Source organism: Mytilus galloprovincialis, chromosome 11, assembly GCF_965363235.1.
Source record: "Mytilus galloprovincialis chromosome 11, xbMytGall1.hap1.1, whole genome shotgun sequence".
NCBI lineage: Eukaryota > Metazoa > Mollusca > Bivalvia > Mytilida > Mytilidae > Mytilus > Mytilus galloprovincialis.
The window spans coordinates 700,541-728,420 of record NC_134848.1 but is presented as its reverse complement, the minus strand read 5'-3'; the positions used below and the strand labels follow the sequence as shown (position 1 = coordinate 728,420).

Sequence of the window (27,880 nt, the reverse complement as noted above, 5' to 3'; positions counted from 1 at the left end):
ATTACAAAGATATGTTGTCTGGACGTATGGTATAGTTGATTGTGTATGACTAGGATGTCCCAACTGCCTGACTAGGGTGCTATGAGGGCATGACTGGGGTGTTAGATGTAGACCTTATACATGTAGGTGTGATAGATACAGTAGAACAATTATTACAAAAATATGTTGTCTGTATGTATTATATAGTTGATTGTGTATGACTAGAATGTCATAAATGCCTGACTAGGGTGTTACAAGGGCATGACATGGGTGTTAGATAGGACATTATATATAAAGGTGTGATAGAAACAATAGAGCATTTATTATAAAGATATGATGTCTGTACGTATTATAAAGTTGATTGTGTATGACTAGGATGTCACAAATGCCAGACTAGGGTGTTACAAGGGCATGGCATGGGTGTTAGATAGGACATTATATATAAACGGGTGATAGATACAATAGAACATTTATTACAAAGATATCATGTCTGTACGTATTATAAAGTTGATTGTGTATGACTAGGATGTCACAAATGCCAGACTAGGGTGTTACAAGGGCTTGACTGGGGTGTTAGATGAAGACATTAAAAATGAAGGTGTGATAGATACAATAGAACAATTATTACAAAGATATGATGTCTGTACGTATGGTATAGTTGATTATGTATGACTAGGATGTCCCAACTGCCTGACTAGGGTGCTATGAGGGCATGACTGGGGTGTTAGATGTTGACCTTATACATGTAGGTGTGATAGATACAGTAGAACAATTATTACAAAGATATGTTGTCTGTATGTATTATATAGTTGATTGTGTATGACTAGGATGTCCCAACTGCCTGACTAGGGTGCTATGAGGGCCTGACTGGGGTGTTAAATGCAGACCTTATACATGTAGGTGTGATAGATACAGTAGAACAATTATTACAAAGATATGTTGTCTGTATGTATTATATAGTTGATTGTGTATGACTAGAATGTCATAAATACCTGACTAGGGTGTTACAAGGGCATGACATGGGTGTTAGATAGGACATTATATATAAAGGTGTGATAGATACAATAGAGCATTTATTATAAAGATATGATGTCTGTACGTATTATAAAGTTGATTGTGTATGACTAGGATGTCACAAATGCCAGACTAGGGTGTTACAAGGGCGTATTTTTAGATTATTCTATTTTTAGAACAACCAATACATTTATAAATTCCGTATAAGTCATCATTTCACCAAAGTAGGCACGGGGTTTAAGTATGCATTTTGCTGCATACATAAACTTTAACGATATATTTTTCTATGAAAAAAACTTATTTGTTCATTAAATTATGGTATTATCCTTAAAGGCTTTTACATTATCTTTCAGATGCACCAAAAATTAGCTCAAATGCGTTAATTTTTGTAAAATGCTGACACTTTGAAATTTGAAGATGTATATATGATGACCTATGCGCTTGCTTCAAACATATAACTTAAGAGTGCACAGTCTTTAATCATATATAATATATCTCAATTAAACTGATATATGGGCGTTTTTCAATAAAAACGTACTTTCTTATCCCAGCCACTTTAAAAAAATGTGTTTGATCTTTGCAAGTAATTTTTTGTGCAGTCAGTACATTGAATTAGATATAACATTTTTAAGCAAAGAAACAGTTTATTTTTTAGAGAGATTGATAAGACATTGATTCCTGAATGGTCCAAAACAACCAAAATGGCATGTCCCTAGACCGCCTGTTCAACATTCATACTCTCAAATATCGTAAAAAAATGAAGAAATAAATATTAATTTTACTTAATATAAGTTCTTTAATAATTCAAAAGTATGTTTAGAGCCAACATATTTTAATAAACAGCTTTTATTTTAGAAGGTGTGTCCCTAACACAATGTCCACTACGAAACGAAGTCATTAAAACTTGCTTATAAACAGTTTTATAAAATCAATGTAATTTTTTGTTTGCAAGAGATATAAACATTAGGGTCTTACAAAAGAAGTGATGCTTTTATAACGGCAATTAAACTGTTGGTAAGAAAAATTGAGCACATCAAATGGACCAGAGTGATACCGTATTTTTGTAAATGTCCACTACGAAACGGGCCAAATCTCATTCAGGAACTGGTTTTAAAATTATGAAAAAAATATCAGTGTACAGCTTAATAATGCTTTGATGAATACAGTCAGTCTTGTTACTATTGCAATATTGGGGTTGTGAGAAAAAAATAAAACATGTGAATACGTCCCCTACGAAACGGTCCCCTACGAAACAAGTTTGGGAGAAAAACGTTTCGTAGTGGACACTACCACTACCATGCAGTCTTTTTTTACTCTTTTTTCAATTATATTCGTGCAAAGCAAATAACAAAGGTTAGTTTCATGTAATTTTTATTATGATTTTATTAACATAGAATAGGGTTGATGTCAACTACGAAACTTTTTGTCCACTACGAAACGGTTTTGTCAACTACGAAACGCATCAAAATGTCCACTACATAACATTAGTTGTACCTTCATATGTGAAGTACTGTCTAATCTTTATCAATAAAAAATGGTTCTCCAATTCAGAAAAAAATGAGATTTTTTCTAGTATATAACGTAAACAAACTGGAATGTCTATAGGAAAAATTTAAAATTGCAAAAATATGTGTTTAGAAGCAGTTTCGTAGGGGACGAAACAGTACACAAGTTATGAAAATAATATCATTTTAAAGAGTATTTAAGATTGCACTTTTTGTTTACAAACAGGTCTATAATAGAGGTATTCAAAATAACTCTTGAAAATAAATTTTAGACTAGTTGATTTTCCATTTTTTTTAGGTCTGAAAGGAACGCTTTTATTGAAAAACGCCCATATATTGCTTTTTATTTATGAAATAGATAAAGTGTAAAATACCTTTATTTTTGGTTAAATTATATAAAACCAACTTTCTTAGTTAAAAAGATATATTTAATAAACCGATATATACGACTCGTTAAATGTCTTTTTTTCTAGCAATGAATCTCAAGGTGTCATTTCCATCGTAGAGGCCTTGGATAACTTTAACATGTGCTTTTCAATAGAGTTCTTATATATATATTTAACTACTAGTATGCTGTATTCATTGTTGTAATGCACTGAAATATAGGCCTTTCCCAATTATTGTTATTGTGTTTGTGCCAATAAAATATTTGTATATTTGTATTTGTATATAAATAGGTGCTTTATTAAGCGTAAAACACGATAAACCACCATAAAAGCCTAGAAAAACCAACATAAAGGCAACTACCCATAAGAGTAAAAATCTTCCCCCAGCACCACCCAGGCATTTGTGTATATTACAGGTATAGCCCAAACAAATGCTTATAGTGTCTTTTACATGCCTGAATCTTTATTTATAATACAAAAATATGTGGACATAGGCCAACAATTTTTTAATCGACCCTACCCTCAATTTGGATAGCCAGACGCCAATATTGACCATACCAACCCCGGATCTTTTCTCCCTAGTGACCAAACTGACCATATTATTGGTCTATACAAGGTGTCATTTTCATCATAAAGGCCTTGGCTAACATTAACATGTGTTTTCCAACATAAATAGGTGCTTCATTAAGCGGAAAACACGATAAATCATCATAAAAGCCTAGAAAACCAACATAAAGGCAACTACCCATAAGAGTGAACATCTTCCCCCAGCACCGCCCAGGCATACCATTGGTTATTTCGTGGCAGCCAGTTTTTATTATTGTCAGTGGAGGATGCCGGAGTGCCCAGAGAAAACCACCGACCTTTGATAGGAAAACTGACAATCCTAATCAATTAAGTAGGAAAGGTCCAGTGCCAAGTATTTCACGTATGATCAGGACGAAAGAGTACAATAGGTATATATCTGCATTGAAGGTCGGGAAAATTTTAGCATTATAACTGGGTACCTACCCCGGGTATCTACGGACACCCAAAAAGTTGTTTCAGAGGTTATTCAAAATACACAGATTTGTATGGTAATCTCAAAACATTAGGCATAAGATTTCACGTATCCTAGCTTTCTGAATTCAATCATCACACACAGTCAAATTGACCAACCGCTCTAGCAATGGTTTGACTGCCGGTAAAAAACGGAAATTGTCACATTTCTATACCTCAGTCACCATTGCAGTTTAAATTTGTTTACGAACAACATATACAAAAAGCGAATCTATAGCATGTAGCCATATGCGATCATGTCTTTTCAAAGGACACGGTAGATAAAAAGGCAGCAAAAATCATTGATGTATAGGGTATATAACTGGTAATCACAACATCAGATCACAACAAAGGTAGGCAGAGATCAGACATTGATGTATAGGGTATATAACTGGTAAATCACAATATCAGATCACACAAAGGTATTGAAACATGTTAAAACAAATTGTAATTTAAATAAAAGGTGGAAACTAAATATTGGAATTTCACCAAGGTACAGTGTTTCGATATATTTTTTTCTTCTTCATTGATTATATTTATTAATCAATTCATTAGTACCCTTTTAGCTCTACGTTACTTGTGACGTCATTCCTGGCTTTGTTGTGAGTATATCAGCACTGTTTCAATTCTTTATCTTCCCATACAAATTATTTTGGTAAGAAAAAATTAAAAAGGATAAAAACGTGTTTGAAAACGTACTATTTGTTTTATTTCCAGAGGAGCAGATCAGTGGCAAACATTTCACCAGGAATTGTAATAAGAAGGAACATCAAGACTTCTATCAGCCTATTTTCAGGCTTTTCAGAAGAAGAGGCAAAAGACTTGGCTGAAGATTTCAGCAACATTGTTGAAAAAAGCGATGTCTTTACTAGGCTTAGTAAAATTTCCTCATCAAAAAGAGAAGCTAATGAAGTTCGGTAAGCTATTAAATTTTACAAGCCCCTCCTCTTTGGTAATAATTCTAGATAAAAAAAAGTTGTAAACTGCATAAAGTATGCAATGAAAATAGTTAAAAGCTGCCAAGACAATAAAGGTTGTGTATTTTTGAGTATGATGAAGGAATAACCATTTGCTTTTCAGAGGTCAAGGTTATTTTGGAAATTTTTATGATATATTTGTTTGGCAATAACTTGAATCAAATAACTGTGGAAAGATAGGATGAACATTCATAACTAATCCGACAAATTTCAGATTAAATCAGGATATGGTAATGAAAAAACATGATAAAGTGAAAAATAATCATATTTAACTTAACCACAACCAAAATATATGCTCTACAATTATTATATAACAGAAATTTAAATCAAATAAAAACAACATAATTATGTGAAAAAAGGAAATTTTAGGCAACAAGAAATGCGTCAAGATTGACTTATAATTTCCCTTACATCTTTATTCTACTTAGTCGTTAGTTTTCTATTTGTTGTTGATTACTTGTTGCATTTGAATTGCAATATGCAATACTGTACTCAAATATGCATGTATACTATTACAAAAGGAGTGATTACTTTAATTCAAAATCTATGACCCAAATATTTTTACAGTTCAGATTCACACCCCCTACTTGCTATTTGAGGTATAAAACATGAAGAAACAAATTTGGAAAGGGTATAAAAATATAGCAAGTAACACACTGTTCATACTACATGCACTATAGGTACTATATTCGTAGACAATGAAAATCAATGGACGATAAATGTGTCCCCTGACCAATATTGACTGAGGTTACCTCTGGTCACCTTACACCGCTCTTCATATGTTGACTTAGGTTACCTCTGCTCACCTTGGACACATATTGACCATGTTTACCTCTGGTCCAGTTACAATGATGCTCTGATCACATAACACACTCATTTAATCTGGTTACCTCTGGTCACCTTGTACATATATTCACTATGTTGACCTCTGGTCACCTTATATTAATGCTCACATAACACAATCATTCACTTTGGTTACTTCTGGTCACCAAACACATATATTGACGATGGTTACCGCTGGTCGCCCTAAACCGCTATTCATATATTAACTTCGGTTAATGTTTGTAGATAATAATGGTCAGTACTTGTGGTACAGTTAATGTGTACGTCAAGAAGACAAAGCATTTTCAAAGTTTTAATGGTTGCATACATTAGTACTCACGAGGGTTGGATGTTTGTAGATCATATTGGTCAACACTTGAGGGACCAATGTAACTTACATACGCCCAATTCTGATGTACTCTGATGGATGTAACATAGGAGGGTGTAATACGCATAATACCATAGGTACTCTGATGGATGTAACGTAGGAGGGTGTAATACATATAATACCATAGGTACTCTGATGGATGTAACATAGGAGAGTGTAATACGCATAATACCATAGGTACTCTGATGGATGTAACATATGAGAGTGTAATACGCATAATACCATAGGTACTCTGATGGATGTAACATAGGAGAGTGTAATACGCATAATACCATAGGTACTCTGATGGATGTAACATAGGAGAGTGTAGTACACATAATACCATAGGTACTCTGATGGATGTAACATAGGAGAGTGTAATATACATAATACCATAGGTACTCTGATGGATGTAACATAGGAGGGAATCTCAAAAGATTGACACAATGGAGAAGCCAGTTAAAAGTTACATGTATGACAAAGGTTGTGCTATCAGTGGTGTTGTTTCATTTATCAGCGCTAATCCGTATATGGCGTATCCAGAAATTTTCATAAGTGGGGGCCCACTGACTGACCTAAGAGGGGGCCCGCTCCAGTCACGCTTCAGTGATTCCCTATATAAGCAACCAATTTTTTTCCCCAAAGGGGGGGGGGGTCCGGGCCCCCTGCCCCCCCCCTAAATCCGCCTCTGAAATTGAATAATTTGTGTCCGATTTCGACACATATTTGGCACAACTTTTAGGAATTATTGATCCTCAATGCTCTTCAACTTTAAATTTATTTGGCTTTTTTTAACTATTTTGATCTGAGCGTCACTGATGAGTCTTATGTAGACGAAACGCGCGTCTGGCGTATAAAATTATAATCCTGGTACTTTTGATAACTATTCGAAAACCCGAATATAAAGAAACGAAATGTTGAGTTATATCCAGGAAGAATAGTTTAAAAGGAAGGATGACAAGTTATAGAAATTAAGGTTGAGACAGAACAACAAAAATGACCATTATATTTATATATTTGAATAAAAAAAAATAATCAGTGTCGAAATTTTAGTGAGGCAATTTCCTCACTTGCCTCAAGGGTAGCTACGGCCTTGCGGTAATATAGTGCATTTGTTCTTGTCACAAATTACTCCATATAGTGAATATAGTTTATTCATATTTTATTATGGGGCCGCATCGACTTGGGGTCGGATCGACTTGGGCCGGATCGACTTATAATAACAATCTGTGAACTTTATATCGTGTGAGACAATAGTTTAGACAAAGGAACGTTTAGTGATATATTTGATTCTTTTTCCGAACACCACCACCAATCTTTTCATTTGGTAACCTTATACCTGTTTACGACAGGGTGCTCCGAAGTCAACGGAGGAATTTACCAGCACAACAACAACAACAATAATGGCTGTTGACAATTATCACTCACTTATTTAAAGTTTATTTTAGATTTTAGCAAGTGTATATATATTCACGGAGTGTGTACATACTTAGAGACTTTTATCCATATTACCCTCAAAAGAGGGGTGTTCCTAACAGAGGAAGCTCATACGAAGAAAAGAAGGTAAATCAATAGAAAGTAGAATTGCGTATTTTTGGATTATTCTATTTTTAGAAAAACCAATACACAGAAAAGCACTATTTATAAATGTTGTTTCTTGGTACCTAAATAATAGGAAATTGGATCGGGAAAGAAACGTGAAATTATCGCAATTGGTGAAGAAATTGATCACTACTTCGAAGTTTTATAAATATCTACACAGCAGTGAACATTTTAAATTTACTAGTTAATAAATTTTATTAAAACTGAAGAATATCCTCATCTCATGGGCTTTTCGTGCTATTAATTTTTTGTGACATCACAATTTTAATTGAGAAAGCAAGCATAGTACATATTCATGCATATATAAAGTACGAAAACATTGATCTGATCATATGTGGGGAAGAATATTTAAAACTCTTTAAAACTACCTGTCAATTAACAACATTCAATCGTAAAAAAGAAACCCAGAATATATGCAGGCTTTAGAAAAAAGAAGACTATAGATGTAAGGGGACGGGTTTAAATAACATGTACATTATGTAGAAATGAGACAATTCTATACAGGAGACCAGATGACCCAGAAATAATAACTATAGGTCACCCCGTAAGCCTTTAACAATGAGCAAAGCCCATACCGCTTAGTCAGTTATAAAATATAAATGTACATGCAAATAATTATTATTATAATATAGCCGTCTAGGGTTTTAAAACGCGTATCACATGTTTAGAATCAGATTGTTCAATTAAGAAATTATGCTTCTTTTAATAATTTAATTGAGTTGTAAAAGTGTCGACTGAAGCACAACTTGTACGAAGCGGTTCGTTCGAAAAATATGCACACGATCAACAATATAAAATCCCCCTTCCCTTTTACCACCAAAAAAAAAATACAAAAAGAGGCATTCATTTCTTATAATTATATTTCTATGCTAATAAAACAACACAAAAAGTTTGATCAAGTTTTTCTTTTATATACCAGTGCACTTTTTTTTGCAGCACGTGTCAACTCCAATTTACATATAATTTTGATATTCCTTATGTATTTTTAATTTCAGACAAACTACTCGTAATTTCTTGAAAGTTTTTGATTACGTTTAATTTTTTTCTACAAATATAACTTCCTTGCCAACAGAACTGCTGTTTTGTTTGTTTATTAACAAAGACTTCCGAAAAGAAATGTTATTCTTATCCTTAATATATACGCTGACTTTAACGACCTTATACTTGTTTGAATACAAAATCAAGAGAAGTTCCGGTGATTGCGACTTAAGTAGTAATTTAACAATATTTTTTTTAAAAAATTGTATAAGAAGGCACAAAATTTAAAGTAGGCACGTATACATTTTGGAGGCCGAGTTTACACATTTCCCGATTTTTTATTGAGTTTAAAGTAACATATTTATCTTAAATTGTTATAAAAAACATATTGTACGTCCAAACAATATTAATATAACATCAAGATTTTCGATAATAACCGATTTCTTAAATTCTTTGAAAATGCTGAATCATGCTTACTTTAGTAGCTGTTTTAACGCATCGGGACTTTGGTAGCAATTAGTTAGTATATATATATATATATATATATATATATATATAACGCAAATATCTTCATTTCAATTATTCATCAAGTTTTGTATATATGTCCGGCGGACATTCATTCCGTTTGTTGCACCAGCATATGGAGTATATGTGTCTCAATTGGTACGTGATTTTGTTAAACGAGGAATACTGCTTTCTCAAAAGTTGCTAGGACAGGACTATGAATCAATCAAATTAATGTCATAATTCAAGAAATTTTACGGTCGCCATCATGAGCTGGTTGGCCATTATGACAAAAGTGTATCAGAAACAATATCTGATATGCTTCCTCAGTTATAATAACCTTCCATCTTTACCAAACTGAACAAAGACATAACAGGACGGGTGCCGTTTACGGTGCAGGAAATGCTTACCCTTCCGGAGCACCTGATTTCACTCTCGGTTTTTGGTGAAGTTCGTGTTGTTTCTTATTTATTATTTATAACTGTTGATTTAAATATCCTTTGATTTTGTGAGTTTTTGTTTACTCCTTGCATGGTTTTGATTGATATTGTCTACAGTAAATATGAAAAGAACCATAAATACAAGGCCAAATCATTATAATAAATATGCATAGGAATAAAGGAATACTGGAAGTGCAATTATACATAAATTAAGAATGATTTGTGCATCAGAAAAGTATATAATTTAACAAGAAAATAGTTATGATAAATGCATATTTAAAAAGATCATAAGGCAAAGTTATTATTTAAACTATCATTTTATCTTAAGCTGGGGTCACACATTCACGATTTTTACTGCCGTCCTTGACAGGACCATTCCCGATGAAAATTTGTCAAAAGTCTGATCAAGGTCCTGTGAATCGTGGATGGAAATTCGATTTGTATCTTTCGCCAGGTAAAATTCGACCGAGTCTGTCACGACTGCGTCCCGATTCTACCGAATGTAATCCGACAGAGATCAGATAGTGACAAGACAGTGTACCGACGCTGACGGAAGTTACCCGTTTGAAAACTGTCGGCATAATCGGGATGATCAGGTACTGTCGGAACGTAATCCTATCACGGTCCGCTCTATCGCATTGCAAACGGCTTTGTCTGGTCTCAGTCGTATTGTATTCTGTTATTGTCGGGACTTCTCCAGATCATTCCCGTTCCACAGGACACCGTCCCGAATACACAGAACATTGTTAGGAATTCGATCCGATACAGCAGAATCTGTCAAGACATAGGCACGATTGTAATCCGACTAGAAAAAATCGGCTGAGTTTCCCCGAATGTTACGGGACGCACCTAATTGTCGGGGTGCTTTGCCGAACTATTCGGACCCTTCCCGACCAGTAGGAATCTGTTACGAACTTAAACGATTGCGTTCAGACAATAATAGGACATTCCAGATAATTGAGGATACTAATCCGACTTTTTCACTTTTCGTGTCGTATCGCTGTCTGATCTCAAACGGGAGCAATAATCGGCAATGTGTGAACCCCGCATTAAATCTGCATTTATAACGGTGTATAGATATAAGTCGATGTGTTATGAGTGCTAATGAGACAACTCTCCAATTCAAATGTAAACCATTAAAGGTCAAAGTACGGTCTTCAACACGGAACCTTGGCTCACACCGAATAGCAAGATATAAAGAGCCCCCAAAATGACTAGTGTAAAACCATTGAAACGGGAAAACCAATGGTCTAATCTATATAAAAAAACCGAGAAACACGTATGAACCGCATCAACAAACGACAACTACTAAACATCTGATGTAAAAATAAGTGCGTTTTCTTTGGTTATTCTAAAAGTATTACATCTTTTTCAATGCCTGTTGCTTGAAATTTGTGATTTTACTTTTTGCTTGAAAAAAGAAAGGCGAAAAATGCCAAAGGGACGTTAACACTCATGCATAAGTCGAAAATAAACTGACAACGCAATAGCTAAAAAAAGACAAAAAAGATCAACAAACAAACAATAGTATATATTCACAAAACACAACATAGAAAACTAAACATTGAGAAACACGAACCGAACTAAAACATTGGGTGATCTCGGATAAGAGTAAGCAGATCCTGCTCCGCATGTGGCACCCGTTGTGTGGCTTATGTTAGTACAAACCCGGTAATAAGTATAATTCAGTAGGTCACATTTGGACAGTTCTGATATTTAAAACATATCTGTGAAACGGAATAATCCATAACGGTTAACCAACTTATGGGAAGTGTAGCTGTTTTAATCACTCATAAAACATGCGTTGTTTAAAGTTGATAATGAATTTATTACTAAATGTTATCTTATACATGTTGTAATACGATCTTTGAATATTGTTTATATTGGCACTCCCATCTATTCTGTCATTACCAATTTAAAACATAACTAAATTTGTATTCTTTTCGAACGTTTTTTTTTTAGGAATAAATCCACATCTATGCTTTTTCTATATATTTTTAACTATAAAATATGTACATACTAGTATTTTGAATATCCGACCATAAAATCATGTCAAATATTATTTCATGAACAAAAGATATGAAAAAAGATTAATTAAGAAATTGAATTTGTTAGATGCTTTGCATGATGTATACCAAAGGAACGTTCATACCCATCAATCAAAATAAAACTTACAATGCCAACGTTAAAAAAGTATAAAAAGACAAACAGCAGTATACAAAACACTCATTATCTTTTCCTGAATTATTTAAAACAAATATAAATTAAACATAAATTGTTGATTATTGTTTGAAATTTAAAAAAATCACATTACACACTAAATGAAAGCCCTCCAAATTGTCCCTGATTAATGTTAGATCCTGCACCTATCAATTGAGAGTTCTAAAACTTACTAGTCACCCCGGATCGCTTGTCTGTGACAGATTCTTTACAGTTTACACCATAATAAGTCTGAAGTCCAGTATTGTCCATTTGAATTAAGTAATCTCTCATTGAATGAACACGAACTGGTTTTGCAAAGTTCATCTGCCAAATTTGACCATAACTTGGTCCATAGATTGTTTGTTTGGTTTCATGAATCTTTTCCTCGTTGAAATCGTCCATTATACGTATGCTGATGCTTATGAAACCCTGTTGGTTTCCAAACTGGTTGAAGCCTATTGGTTGAACAAAAGGAAGAAAAATGGCAACACCTTTAAGCCAAATATCTTTATCGGAGAAAAAAATGAGATACTGTTTTCCTGATGTCCAATCGGTCCAGTACTCTGTCCATATCGATTGATTTTATAAGTTTTTCGTTAAGATACAGGACCTCTTAAACTACATGTAAATGTTTTTGATATTACACCGACATGGGGCTTATAAATACACAACATCTCATCATCTGAAAGTAAACAAGAGCTAGTCACATCTTCTGTAAAGAATGTCATATCAACATTTGGGAATCTTATCAAATACAGAATATTTCCAAGAGCCTCTCTAATATTTCCGCCAGAGGGCTCTAAATTTACCAGGTTAAATTGGTGTTTACACCATTTTTAAATAAATTTACAGATGTCAGTTTCAGTGCAGTCCAGAAAATCTGATTTCAAAATCATCTCCAAGCAATCTATGGAAAGACTAACCGCATGTTCTGACATATAGTATAAGCTTTCTGTTTGGAGATCTGATAGATGGTTGCAAGCTCTGATTTCGCCGTTTGATTAAGAACTGTCTCACATTCTGTCTTAACTGCAGCTAACATATACTTATCAGCTGCATACAACATCTCCTTCACATTGTTGTTTTGTTATTGTGATGTCATCGCTATAGAAGTATCTACAAAAGAAAATATTTAAGTTCAATATTTTAGTTGAATAACGCAAATGAAAATTTCACTACATAGAATTCAGTGCGTCCAAATTGCCCTTTAAGTAGGTTTACATTAATAAAAACTTTTGTGAAACGGTTATTCTATATCTGTCAACCAACTCGTGATGGCGTCCGTTTGTTTAAGGACTGCCTCGGATTCTCCCTTTACTGCAGCTAACATATACATCTCGTTCAAATTGTTGTTTGTAATTGTGATGTCATCGCTATAGAAGTATCTGCCAGATTATATATATAAATGAGTTTATCAGTTAAATAACGTAAATGAAAATAATCCTTATATGATTTGCATATAAGGGAATACGTTGATATTATTGGTCGAGAGGACTTCCGGTAGTTGATCTTGACGTTGTGTATTTTTGATAGACGACATTGACTGATTTTCTTTTCGTAACCAATGTAAACAAGATGGCGGCGATACTAACACCGACGTTAACAAAATTTATTTGCACTGCACGTTAATCGTTAGATTAAATAATACACATTAATACATTCGTTTGAAAGTTTTTGTACTTTATTTTCTATCAGATAGCAAATTTCATTTAGTACTTTTTTTTCGTTAACCAACAAATATATTCATGCGACAGACCTATTAATGACATAAATATACAACTTACGTGTGATACAGGTTACAAGTGTAGAAAAATATTTTCCTTATCTCCAATTTTAAAGAATGATAAGAATTAAACGCCTTTTTAATGGAGTTTATTGGTGTATAAACTGGACCAAGTAACTCACAAAAAAATAAAATTTCTTCGGATATTTAAATTTTATTTGTTGGTGGGTGAATTTGCCAAGTTTATACACCAAGACATTCCTTTAAAAAAAACTATGGCAAGCCTTTCTTGTCAAAACTATGTTTAAACCATTTTCCGAAAAGTTTACACACTGAGAATTTAAACAAAACTCACTGATATTTAAAAATTACACACTGAGATTTTATAAAAACGCACTGAGATTACAAAAAATGAAAAACCCACACTGAGAATTGAAAATTACACACTGAGATTTCAAAAAGATACACTGAGAATAAATAAACTGAAAAACATGCACTGAGAAGTTAAAATTACACACTGTGATTTGTGCGCACTTTTTATGAGCACCTATCTAATTAGCATACTTAATCTGAATCTATTACAAGCTTCAACCAACCAGGGGACAGACCTCGTTTGTCCTTCGATTTGGTTTTAAATTATTTATTAAAAAACTTTAGAAATACAAGAACAAAAAACAATATCCACTTACACTAATTACAAAATATTACCAAATGGTGAAAAACTTTAAATTATAAGAAAACATTGGAAAAATCCTCAAAAAGTCAAAGAAAGCAGTGAAATTTTTACTGAAGTGTCTATTATAGCATATAAAAGTAACAAAAATATTAAACATTACCTTGCAAAATCAGGGTAACCGTTGGAAGACTTTTGCAAGGGGACCAATCCTTAAACGGTTTTAAATTAAAAAATTAATAAATGACACACTGGTAGTGATTATCTGAATAAGAGGCAACAAAGGTATAAATCATGGCGATGTTAAGTCTTGAAATTTATTACGAATGTTAGATGAATGAATCGTATTTCATTGTAATAAGCCTTAGAGTTTTTGAGATCAAGATTTTTATCTGTTGAATTATTAGCCACGGAGTTGTCATTTTTTATTCGATTTATGAGTTTGACTGTCCCCCTGGTATTTTATGTCCATTTTTTAATCCTATAATAACACTTCGTCGATTCAGTGCTTCCGAAGTGCTCTTGTGGGTTAACACCAATAAGGAACGGTAAAATCCTAACATTTGACACCTTCAACTTGAATTTAGTTGATCAATTTATCTTGTTATATTCATCACAGTGACTAGTGACTTTGAGATTAAGAACCTTTTTGGTTTTTGTTATGTGCGTGTACACATAGTATATTTGTGTCAGAAATAGTTTTGCTTTCCTATATCTTTTGACCTATATTGTGCTATTACGATTACCACTAAACTAAATAGTATTCAGGTACTACGAAGGGAAGCTTAACATCATCTGCCAACAAAACCTGCCGACATGAATGCTGAAAATAGCGTGTATAACCGTCAATCAATCAAGCAATCAATTACAGTGTCGATGATCTACTCACTTTAGAATATCTCGGAATGTATCTCCATCAACATCGGGTATAGTTATATCCCCCTTTTCTGGTAGAGACCCATCAAACATGGTATGGAAGACGGCACTTCGGCTAGACAGCATATACTTGTGTGCTTTGATAGGAGTTATATCATCTCCTATTCTAAACGTGACGTCACACATGATCTCGTTCTGTAGCATATACATCATACATTCAGGCAAAGGTCTATTATCACGCCAGTCTGTTGTATTATTTGCATCCATCTAAAATGAAATTGTGAGATTGTTAAGTGTACAAATACATTAATTATTGTATTCTGATAAACGTGGAAAACTTAATTTCATTTTACAATTTGTGAACTGTTTGACAGTCTGAAGCATGTTATAGAGGGGCAAAAGATACCAGAGGGACATGTAAACTCATAGATCGAAAATAAATAACAACTCTATGGCTCATTTAATGGTTGTTGTTTCATTTCTTCTGATGTCATTTGTGTATATGCCTTTTTGTTTTTATCTGATGATAAATTTGTTTGTTTTTATAGCATTTACAATTATAACAAAATGTTGACTGCTGTACCTCTAGTTTTGAAATTGTTGCCTATTATGTCTGTTTCTTTTGTTCACACTGTGTTGTCATCATAATGGTACTTCATCCGACTGCCATACAAGTGAGATGTTGAGCTAGATATAAAACCAAATTTTATCAAAAAGTTGCCTACACCGTTTCAGGAATATCACAGTTGTTATCCATTCGATTGATGTATTTATCGTAACAAATTGTTGACTGCTGTACCGCTAGTCTTAAAACGTTTACTTTTTACGTCTGTTTGTTTTGTGCACACATTGTTGCCAACATACTGAAATTTCATACGACAGCCATACATGTCAGATATAAGGTTGATCATGTTTTAGTATGTCTGCCATCCACGAAATAAGTAATTAGATTAAAACAAATCTTTGAACTTTGGAAAATCACCACTGACAACAGATAAGACAATAACTCTAAGTAGACCAAATACACAAAAGAACATTAGATCATGCACAATAGCTAGTAGATAAGTTTGTATTTTAGAATACAACTGGCATATAACGAAATCCTTACTGTTATAGGCTGTCACAATTTGTGAGAGTTCATTTATAATTGTTTAATCTACCTGCACAATTTACCTGTTTCTGTTTATTAACATCTTGTGCACAAAGAAGTAAAATTGAGAAAAGTTAGTTACAACGTCAACCCTAAACATTTGTGGTGTTCGTGTTGCTCACTTTTTAGTTTTGTGTTTTGTGTTTTGTGTACTATTGTTCGTCTATTGTTCTTTTTCAATTGAAGCAATAGCAGTTGATTTTCGACTTACGATTAAAATGTCCCTTTTGAAAAGGGTATATTTCGCCTCACTTGTACAAACCTTATTGATGTCTTACTGTAAACCGACTTTGTGTATCGAGGAGATTTTTTTTGGAAAAGGAAGTACTAATATATATCGACCGTAAAATTCCATATGTATTCTTAGAATAGGCATAACAAGTTTCTTTCAATAGTTCAACAGCTAGGCTATGGTTAAAAACACAAAAACAATAAAAATCCTTTAAAATCTATGACTAGATTATCAAATACGTTTTAACCAGCTTGTTATGCTTTATTCGTAAAAAAAAACCCCATTACAAATGTAAAGGATTATAAATAACATTCTACTTCATTCAATCATTTACAGATGTTCATAACTATAAATAAACCTTTATCGGGATCAAATCGTATATCGCTTTTTAAAGCGTTTTTTCCTAAGAATAAAAACAGACGACGCGGATGACCTTAAGGGCATACGATACAGTTTTGATCCCAGTTTTCTTTGCGAAAATTTGCAAATTAGCTATTTTGCACATTTATAATTCAAATGTGTAATACATAGAAACTTAGTGAATTTACATCTTTTACTTTAAAAAGACAGAGGCATAATTTAAATATTTGTAAAGCTTCTAGTTTTAGGATCATAAAAGCACCAGGGGAAAAACCAGAATCTTTAAATTCAGTTTCCTATATTTTTTAGGATCACTGTATTTGTCAAAGTTAACACATGGTACATTGTTTTATAAATATACATTAATGTGTCTTTCTTTTCTCTTCGTTTTAATCATTGATTTAATTGTATTCATTGATTTAATTGTATTCATTGATTTAATTGTATTCATTGATTTAATTGTATTCAAATAATTGTAATTATGTTGTAATCATTTGTACCAAATTTAACTTGTGACACTAAAATATATTTTATTTGATTTTATATATTATGTGCTAAATTTTTAGATAAATTGGTTCGAACTTTTAGATTTGTTTTTATTACAATTGCAGATAAACAAATAAAACAACTAAACTGATGCGGATTGTTGTAAAAAAAATCCGAATAGGAAGTTCTCTTAGTTTGTGTCATTAAATTTTATTTTCACATATATGTTTAAGTATACAAAAGTGGCACATTCTTCATGCAGTTACTCGTCCACCATGTCCACCACGAATGGTCTCTATATATTTAAAGGTTTACACAGACGTGCCACTGGAAATTGTCGCTTTTTTATATGTTTAATAAAGTGTTGCAACACTTCCTGGTCCAACTGCTTATTTATAAAACGGTTGACTTCTTGCTTAGCAGTTCATTTAGTTATTGTCGGAGTCGACATATTGGTTTTCGTAGAAACAATTTAGAAATGACCATGCACAAATTCTTCCGCTATTATAATTTAAACTTTAAATTCATTTCATTTCATGAATCACGTTCTGTACAAGTATTAGATACGATCCAAAGGTAACAGAGAAATAGGCGAAAAAGATGATATACCGCAGACTTGAGGTGCAAAAATTTCTTCAGTGATGTTAACACTAATGCACTTCATCTTTGCGGCATACTATCTTTTCCGCCCGTTTTCCGTTTCTGTAACTTATCACGATGAAACTATTTTCGGAATGTGAAATAAATATCCTCGATCACGATGATTTTTTTGTTGTTGAAAACAGATTACTTGTCGATATTTTCTAGGTGCAAGGACAATAACTCTGCACAAAATCATCAAACCAGAAACAAATTCGAACTCAATCTGTTACTCATGGTAAAACTATATTCCAAATATCAAATCAATATCTTCAAGCATAATTACCAGTTACTTTTTATTGTGTAAATATCTTAAAATATGTTATACTTCTTTTAATGCGTGAATGAGTGCTTGTTTCTTATTACATTAACGCTTAATACGGTCGTTTGCACCATAAAACAACAACTTTCCTAATATCTGTCAACGTTTCCATTTATTCTATCACATAGTTTTTAACCAACTTGTACATTCAATTAAATGCGTTTTCTTTTATTATTTAAGTACACCAACGTTTTGCAATGCTAGTAGCATGAAACGTATATCTGATCTTGATTAAAAAGTGCTTTATTAAAACTAGATAATCAAAATCTTTTATCATTTTCATACATATATTCTTGTAAACTATAAAATCTTTACATATTTTGAAATCTGCAAAAAAAAAAAAATGAAATTAAGACATATGCTTTACACGGTAAGTCTTCTGATTTATTTGAAACCCCTTTAATTTCATAAATTGTTGATCATTGTTGTTTATTTTTTTTCAAATCAATTTACACACTAAATGAGAGCCCTGCAAATTGTCCTTGGTTTATGTCCGTTCCAGCATCATTCACTGGAAAATTCTTAAACTTTATAGTCACCCTAGAATGCTCGTCTTTAATAGACTCTTTACAGTCTGTTTCATAATAAGTCTGAAGTCCAATCGCGTCCATTTGAATTATGTAATCCCTCATGGCATGGACATACACTGGTTTTGAAAAGTCCATTTGCCAAATTTGACCGCTATAATGTCCATATTTTGTTTGTTTCGTTTCATGAATCTTTTCCTCGTTGGAATCGTCCATTATTTGTATGCTAATGCTTATTGAACCCTGTTTTTGGGGATTATTGCATCCAGTTTTGAAGTTGTATGTTGGTGGTGGAACATACGGAAGAACAATTACAACTCCTTTAAGCCAAATATCCATATCTGAAAGAAAAATGAGGGACTTTTTTTCCCCAATAGGTCCAGCAATCCGTCCATATCTAGTGATGTTATAGATTTTTCGTTTAGATACAGGACCTCTTAAACTACTTGGAAATGTTTTTGATATTACACCGAAATGGGATTGATAAATGGATACCATTTCGTCACTGGTTAGCAAACAAAAGCCGGCAACAGCTTCAGAAAAGAATTTCATTTCAACATTCGTAAATCTTATCAGAAAGAGAATATTTCCAAGTGCCTCTCTAATATTTCCGCCAGAAGGCTCTAACTTTGCCAGCTCACACTGATGTTTACCCCATTTAAGAACCCAATCAGAAAAGTTAGGATTGTTAATGGAAAGAACATCATCAATATATCTGAAAGTGAAATTAAATAACCTGGCTTCTTTGATCTTCTTGTTTTTGACAAGTGTCTGAAGGAACTCCGATTCATACGAATTTCATAAGACAGCTATACAAGTGAGATGTTTAGCTAGGTATACAACCAAATGTCATCCACTATTTTGCCTGTACCGTGTCAGGATTATCACAGTTGTTATCCATTCGATTTATGTTTTTTTTTTTATAAAATATAACAAATTGTTGACTGTTGTACTGCTAGTTTTGAATGTTTTCTATTACGTCTGTTTGTTTTGTTGACACATTGTTGTCAACATAATGGAATTTCTTACGACAGCTATACAAGTCAGATGTAAAGTTGATCATTTTATTAGTATGACTGCCATCCACGAAATAAGTAACTAGATTTAAACTTTGGAAAAATCCACCTGACAACAGAGTATACAATAACTCTAAGTTGACCAAATGCACAAAAGAACATTGGATGATGCACAATAGCTAGTAGATAAGTTTGTCTTTTGGAACACAACTGGCATATAACGAATTAGAATACATTTGACATATAACGGATTAGAATACAACTGGTATATAACGGATAAGAATATAACTGGCATATAACAAGTAAGCATACAACTAGCATATAACGGATTAGAATAAACTGGCATATAACGGATAAGAATACAACTGGCATATATAGGATTTAAATACAACTGGCATATAATGAATTAGAATACAACTGACATATAACAGATTAGAATACTAATACAACTGGCATATAACGGATTAGAATACAACTGGCATATAACGAATTAGAATACAACTGGCAATTAACGGATTTAAATACAACTGGCATATAATGAATTAGAATACAACTGGCATATAACAGATTAGAATACAACTGGCATATAACGGATTAGAAGACAACTGGCATATAACGGATAAGAATACAACTGGCATATAACGGATTTAAATACAACTGGCATATAACGGATTTAAATACAACTGGCATATAACAGATTTAAATACAACTGGCATATAACGAATTAGAATACAACTGGCATATAAAAGATTAGAATACAACTGGCATATCACAGATTAGAATACAACTGGCATATAACGGATAAGAATACAACTGGCATATAACGGATTTAAACACAACTGGCATATAACGGATTTAAATACAACTGGCATATAACGGATTTAAATACAACTGGCATATAACGGATTAGAATACAACTGGCATATAACGGATTTAAATACAACTGGCATATAACGGATTAGAATACAACTGGCATATAACGAATTAGAATACAACTGGCATATAACGGATGTAAATACAACTGGCATATAACGGATTAGAAGACAACTGGCATATAATGAATTAGAATACAACTGGCATATAACGGATTTAAATACAACTGGCATATAATGAATTAGAATACAACTGGCATATAACGAATTTAAATACAACTGGCATATAACGAATTGAATACAACTGGCATATAACGGATTTTAATACAACTGCCATATAACAAATTAGAATACAACTGGCATATAACAAATTAGAATACAACTAGCATATAACGGATTAGAATACAACTGGCATATAACGAATTAGAATACAACTGGCATATAACGGATGTAAATACAACTGGCATATAACGGATCAGAAGACAACTGGCATATAATGAATTAGAATACAACTGGCATATAACGGATTTAAATACAACTGGCATATAATGAATTAGAATACAACTGGCATATAACGGATTTAAATACAACTGGCATATAACGAATAAGAATACAACTGGCATATAACGGATTTAAATACAACTGGCATATAACAAATTAGAATACAACTGGCATATAACGAATTAGAATACAACTAGCATATAACGGATTAGAATACAACTGGCATATAACGAATTAGAATACAACTGACATATAAAAGATTAGGATACAACTGGCATATAACGGATAAGAAAACAACTGGCATATAACGGATTTAAATACAAATGGCATATAACGGATTTAAATACAACTGGCATCAAATGAATTAGAATACAACTGGCATATAACGGATTTAAATACAACTGGCATATAACGAATTAGAATACAACTGGCATATAACGGATTTAAATACAACTGGCATATAACAAATAAGAATACAACTGGCATATTACGAATTAGAATACAACTAGCATATAACGGATTAGAATACAACTGGCTTATAAGGAATTAGAATACAACTGACATATAAAAGATTAGGATACAACTTGCATATAACGGATAGAATACAACTGTCATATAACGGATTTAAATACAGCTGGCATATAACGGATTTAAATACAACTGGCATATAACGGATTAAATACAACTGGCATATAACGGATTAGAATACAACTGGCATATAATGAATTAGAATACAACTGGCATTCTATTCTATTCTATTCTACCATATAGTGACCGCCTTCAACAAATTGAAGATTATGTCACAGGAGGAAACTTACATCAAGACATAGATTGAAAAAATGTACAATTTTTTTAAAAAAAATACGAAAAATTAAAAAAAACATAAAATATATTGTATAATAAAGTAAGATGTTGTAATTGCGTTAATATTGATGCTTTGAAATTGAAGATTTGAAAGAGTCTACTGAATTGCAATTTACAATGTTATCCGGTAGTTTGTTCCAGTCGGTAATAGTTCTTGGAAAATATGATTCTTTTCTGTACTGTGTTTTGCGGGATGGAATTTGGAAGCTGTTCGAATTAGAATGTCTTGTTTGTCTTTTTTGTGGAATTAATTTATTATTTTTAGGAATTGCAACTTTTTCGTGTTCAATTTTGTAAAGCATTACCAATCTGGAGTCTTTTCTTCTGTCAAAGAGACTGCGCCATTCAAGGTGTTGTAACATGTTACCAACGCTTGAGGTGTTTCTGTATTTGTTGGTAACAAAACGCACAGCCCTCCTTTGAATTTTTTCAATGCTATCTATGTCTTGTTGTAAGTATGGATCCCAAACAGAGCAAGCATACTCTAGTGATGGTCTTACTAGGGACTTATATGCTTGCTCTTTAATGGATGTTGAACTTATTTTCAGGTTCCTCCTTAGAAAGCCTAGTGTGCTATTAGCTTTCTTGCATATGTTGTTAATATGCACATCCCATTTAAGGTTGGAACTGATGGTGACCCCTAGATATTTTGCTGTTGTTACATGTTCTAATGAATGATTGTGTAATGTGTAGTTAAATGTGATTGTTTTTTTATTTCTGGTGACTGAAATTACATTACACTTATCTGGGTGGAATGCCATTTTCCAAGTAGTTTCCAACGATGCCAGTTTGTCGAGATCTTTTTGTAATGTTAATGCATCGGAGTTTGATTTTATTGCCAAATAAACTATTGTGTCGTCTGCAAATAAACGTACTGTAGATGTTAGACCAGTTGGAATGTCATTAATATAGTATAAGAAGAGACTAGGTCCAAGAACTGACCCATGTGGAACCCCTGACTCAACTGCAACATACTCAGATTTTCCCCCCTCTAGAACTACTGCCTGTTTGCTATTGCTAAGAAAATTTTGTATCCAGTAATTTAATTCCCTCTGTATCCCGTAATGATGAAGCTTATTAGTTAGAAAAGAATGTGAAACTTTATCGAATGCTTTAGAAAAATCCATGACCAAAATATCTGTTTGTTTACCGTTTTCCATGTTTAGTGAGACATCGTCTATAAATTCTAGTAGTTGTGTTTCGCAGGATCGACCTCTGCGAAAGCCATACTGTAGGGGATATAAGATGTTGTGATTATCTGCATGTTTCATGATGTGTTTAACTACGATGTGTTCTAAAAGTTTGCAGCAAATACATGTAAGTGATATAGGACGGTAGTTTTCAGGGTTATATTTTTGGCCTTTTTTGTATACAGGAGACACGTGGGCAGTTTTCCAGTCATCTGGAACAACACCTGTTTTAATTGACCTCTCAAAGATAATATAACGGATTTAAATACAACTGGCATATAACGGATAAGAATACAACTGGCATATAATGAATCAGAATACAACTTGCATATAACGGATTTAAATACAACTGGCATATAATGAATTAGAATACAACTGGCATTCTATTCTATTCTATTCTACGATATAGTGACCGCCTTCAACAAATTGAAGATTATGTCACAGGAGGAAACTTACATCAAGACATAGATTGAAAAAATGTACAATTTGTTTTTTAAAAATACGAAAAATTAAAAAAAACATATAATATTTTGTATAATAAAGTAAGATGTTGTAATTGCGTTAATATTGATGCTTTGAAATTGAAGATTTGAAAGAGTCTACTGAAGTGCAATTTACAATGTTATCCCGTAGTTTGTTCCAGTCGGTAATAGTTCTTGGAAAATATGATTCTTTTCTGTACTGTGTTTTGCAGGATGGAATTTGGAAGCTGTTCGAATTAGAATGTCTTGTTTGTCTTTTTTGTGGAATTAATTTATTATTTTTAGGAATTGCAACCTTTTCGTGTTCAATTTTGTAAAGCATTACCAATCTGGAGTCTTTTCTTCTGTCAGAGAGACTGCGCCATTCAAGATGTTGTAACATGTTACCAACGCTTGAGGTGTTTCTGTATTTGTTGGTAACAAAACGCGCAGCCCTCCTTTGAATTTTTTCAATGCTATCTATGTCTTGTTGTAAGTATGGATCCCAAACAGAGCAAGCATACTCTAGTAATGGCCTTACTAGGGACTTATATGCTTGCTCTTTAATGGATGTTGAACTTATGTTCAGGTTCCTCCTTAGAAAGCCTAGTGTGCTATTAGCTTTCTTGCATATGTTGTTAATATGCACATCCCATTTAAGGTTGGAACTGATGGTGACCCCTAGATATTTTGCTGTTGTTACATGTTCTAATGAATGATTGTGTAATGTGTAGTTAAATGTGATTGTTTTTTTTTATTTCTGGTGACTGAAATTACATTACACTTATCTGGGTGGAATGCCATTTTCCAAGTAGTTTCCCACGATGCCAGTTTGTCGAGATCTTTTTGTAATGTTAATGCATCGGAGTTTGATTTTATTGCCAAATAAACTATTGTGTCGTCTGCAAATAAACGTACTGTAGATGTTATACCAGTTGGAATGTCATTAATATAGTATAAGAAGAGACTAGGTCCAAGAACTGACCCCTTTGGAACCCCTGACTCAACTGCAACATACTCAGATTTTCCCCCCTCTAGAACTACTGCCTGTTTGCTATTGCTAAGAAAATTTTGTATCCAGTAATTTAATTCCCTCTGTATCCCGTAATGATGAAGCTTATTAGTTAGAAAAGAATGTGAAACTTTATCGAATGCTTTAGAAAAATCCATGACCAAAATATCTGTTTGTTTACCGTTTTCCATGTTTAGTGAGACATCGTCTATAAATTCTAGTAGTTGTGTTTCGCAGGATCGACCTCTGCGAAAGCCATACTGTAGGGGATATAAGATGTTGTGATTATCTGCATGTTTCATGATGTGTTTAACTACGATGTGTTCTAAAAGTTTGCAGTAAATACATGTAAGTGATATAGGACGGTAGTTTTCAGGGTTATATTTTTGGCCTTTTTTGTATACAGGAGAGACGTGGGCAGTTTTCCAGTCATCTGGAACAACACCTGTTTTAATTGACCTCTCAAAGATAATATAACGGATTTAAATACAACTGGCATAAACAGATAAGAATACAACTGGCATATAATGAATCAGAATACAACTTGCATATAACGGATTTAAATACAACTGGCATATAATGAATTAGAATACAACTGGAATATAACGGATTAGAATACAACTGGCAAATAACGGATTTGAATACAACTGGCATATAACGGATTTAAATACAACTGGCATATAACGGATTAAATACAACTGGCATATAACGGATTAGAATACAACTGGCATATAACGGACTTAAATACAACTGGCATATAACGAATTAGAATACAACTGGAATATAACGAATTAGAATACAACTAGCATATAACGGATTAGAATACAACTGGCATATAACGAATTAGAATACAACTGGCATATAACGGATTATGATACAACTGGTATATAACGGATTAGAATACAACTGGCATATAACGAATTAGAATACAACTGGCACATAACGAATTAGAATACAACTGGAATATAACGGATTAGAATACAACTGGCATATAACATGTATAACGGATTATAATACAACTGGCATATAACGGATTAGAATACAACTGGAATATAACGAATTAGAATACAACTGGCATATAACGAATTAGAATACAACTGGCATATAACGGATTAGAACACAACTGACATATTACGGATTAGAATACAACTGGCATATAACGGATTAGAATACAACTGGCATATAACGAATTAGAATACAACTGGCATATAACGAATTAAAATCCTTACTGTTATAGTCTGTCACATTGTGAGAGTTTTATTTTAAATTGTTTAATTTACCTGTATCACATTTCCTGTATCTTGTGCACAAAGAAGTAAAATTGAGAAAAAGTGTTGCTCAGTTCTTAGTTTTCTGTGGTGTGATTTGTGTACTATTGATCGTCTATTGGTATTTTTCATTTAAAGCAATGGTGTTTTCTTTTGATTTTTGACTTGTGAGTTTAAATGTCCTTTTGATATCTTTCGCCTCTCATTAACAAACCTTGTTGATGTCGTATTGTAAACTGACTTTGTGTATCACGGAGATTTTTCGGAAAAGGAAGTAATAATAAATATCGACTATAAAATTTCATATGTATTTTAGAACAGGCAAAAACAATTTCTTTCAATAGTAAACAGCTAGGCTATTATTAAAAAAAAAACACACACACAAAAACAATAAAAAAAAACCTTTTTAACAAGCTTTGTATGCTCTATTCGTAACAAAGCATTAGAAATGAAAAGGAATATCAGCAACACTCTACTTCATTGCACTTCACTACATTATTGCATCATCTAGTATTGGTAAAATATTATTATAACACAAATTATTGTATCGTGTAAGATTTATTCTGTTTGGTTGAAAAAAGACTTGCAAATATTTTTATGCGCTTACAAATTCTGGGTTTACCTTCATCAGGAACGGTCAAACCCTATAATAAAGCTGAAATGTTAGGAGCTATGTGATCCAAGCTGTATGTAATCCTAACACACAAAAAAAGACGAGACAAACATCCACCACACTTATTTCTAAATGTTCAAGAGATTCATTTTCATATATACCTCCATTCCGATAATTTATCAAAATTTAAGAAGAAATATTGCTTCGCTCGTACCCCCTTTTAATCACAGGAGTACAAAAACTAGAAAATTAATTTGATGTCGCCCATAGTTTATAATATAGAAGCTGGGATTTATCTGAAAATATCTTTACTTTTTTTTTTTTTACAAAATTGACTGATAAATAGATAAACGGTTAAGATATATAAAGGATTTTCTTGTTCATACGCATATATCATGAAATTGAAATTGGTTGATTTCTAAATTACCCCCATGTGATTGTAATAGGTCAAGGTGTATATTAATCGGTTTTAAATATTGAAACGAAAGGGAAATATTATTTTCATAACTGAAATACTTTTTTTTAAGGCAAACGATACAGTTAAAGGGAAGGTACTGACGTTTCTAATGTAATGAGTAATGTGTTTTACGTAAAACTCAGGAAAAGACGATGAGGGTTTTGTATATTGTTGTTTGTCTATTGTTCCTTTTTTTTATTCTTTATTTCTTTATTAGTCAGAACCTGTTGTTCAGTGGTTGTCGTTTGTTGGTGCCGTTCATAGGTGTTTCTCGTTTCTCTTTTTTTATATGAATTAGACCGTTGGTGTACCTGTTTGAATTGTTTTACACTAGTCATTTTGGGGCCCTTTAAAGCTTGCGGTTCGGTGTGAGTCAAGGCTCAGTGTTGAAGGCCGTACTTTAACCTATAATTGTTAACGTGTTATACATTATGACTTGGGTGGAGAGTAGTCTCATTGGCACTTATACCACATCATCTTATTTATATGTGCTTTGTCTATATGCTTTTTTGTGCTTCTTTGTTACATATTTGTTTGTTTTTATAGTGATTAAGATTATAACAAAAATTGTACTGCTGTTCCCCTATTTTTGACATTTTTACCTATTATGTCTGTTTGTTTTGTTTACACATCGTTGTCAATATAATGGAATTTGATGCGACTGTCATACAAGTGAGAAGTTTAGCTAGCTATAAAACCAGGTTTAATCCACCATTTTCTACATAAGAAAATGCCTGTACCAAGTCAAGAATATGACAGTTGTTATCCATTCGTTTGATGTGTTTGAGCTGTTGACTTTGCCATTTGATTAGGGACTTTCCGTT

General features: G+C 32.8%; 2 protein-coding genes across 2 annotated transcripts in view; one reads left to right on the top strand and one right to left on the bottom strand.

Moving 5' to 3' along the window:
• The window catches only part of LOC143051490 (fibroblast growth factor receptor 2-like), a 98,317-nt gene extending 90,647 nt beyond the window's left edge, over positions 1–7,670 (top strand). Inside the window, exon 4 of the mRNA XM_076224358.1 lies at positions 7,537–7,670. Within this exon, the coding sequence (XP_076080473.1) occupies positions 7,537–7,655 (119 nt within the window). The 3' untranslated portion in view covers positions 7,656–7,670. The remainder of the gene's footprint in view (positions 1–7,536) is intronic.
• The window catches only part of LOC143051488 (aldo-keto reductaseMSMEI_2347-like), a 260,937-nt gene that overhangs the window by 183,417 nt on the left and 49,640 nt on the right, over positions 1–27,880 (bottom strand). The window lies entirely within an intron of this gene.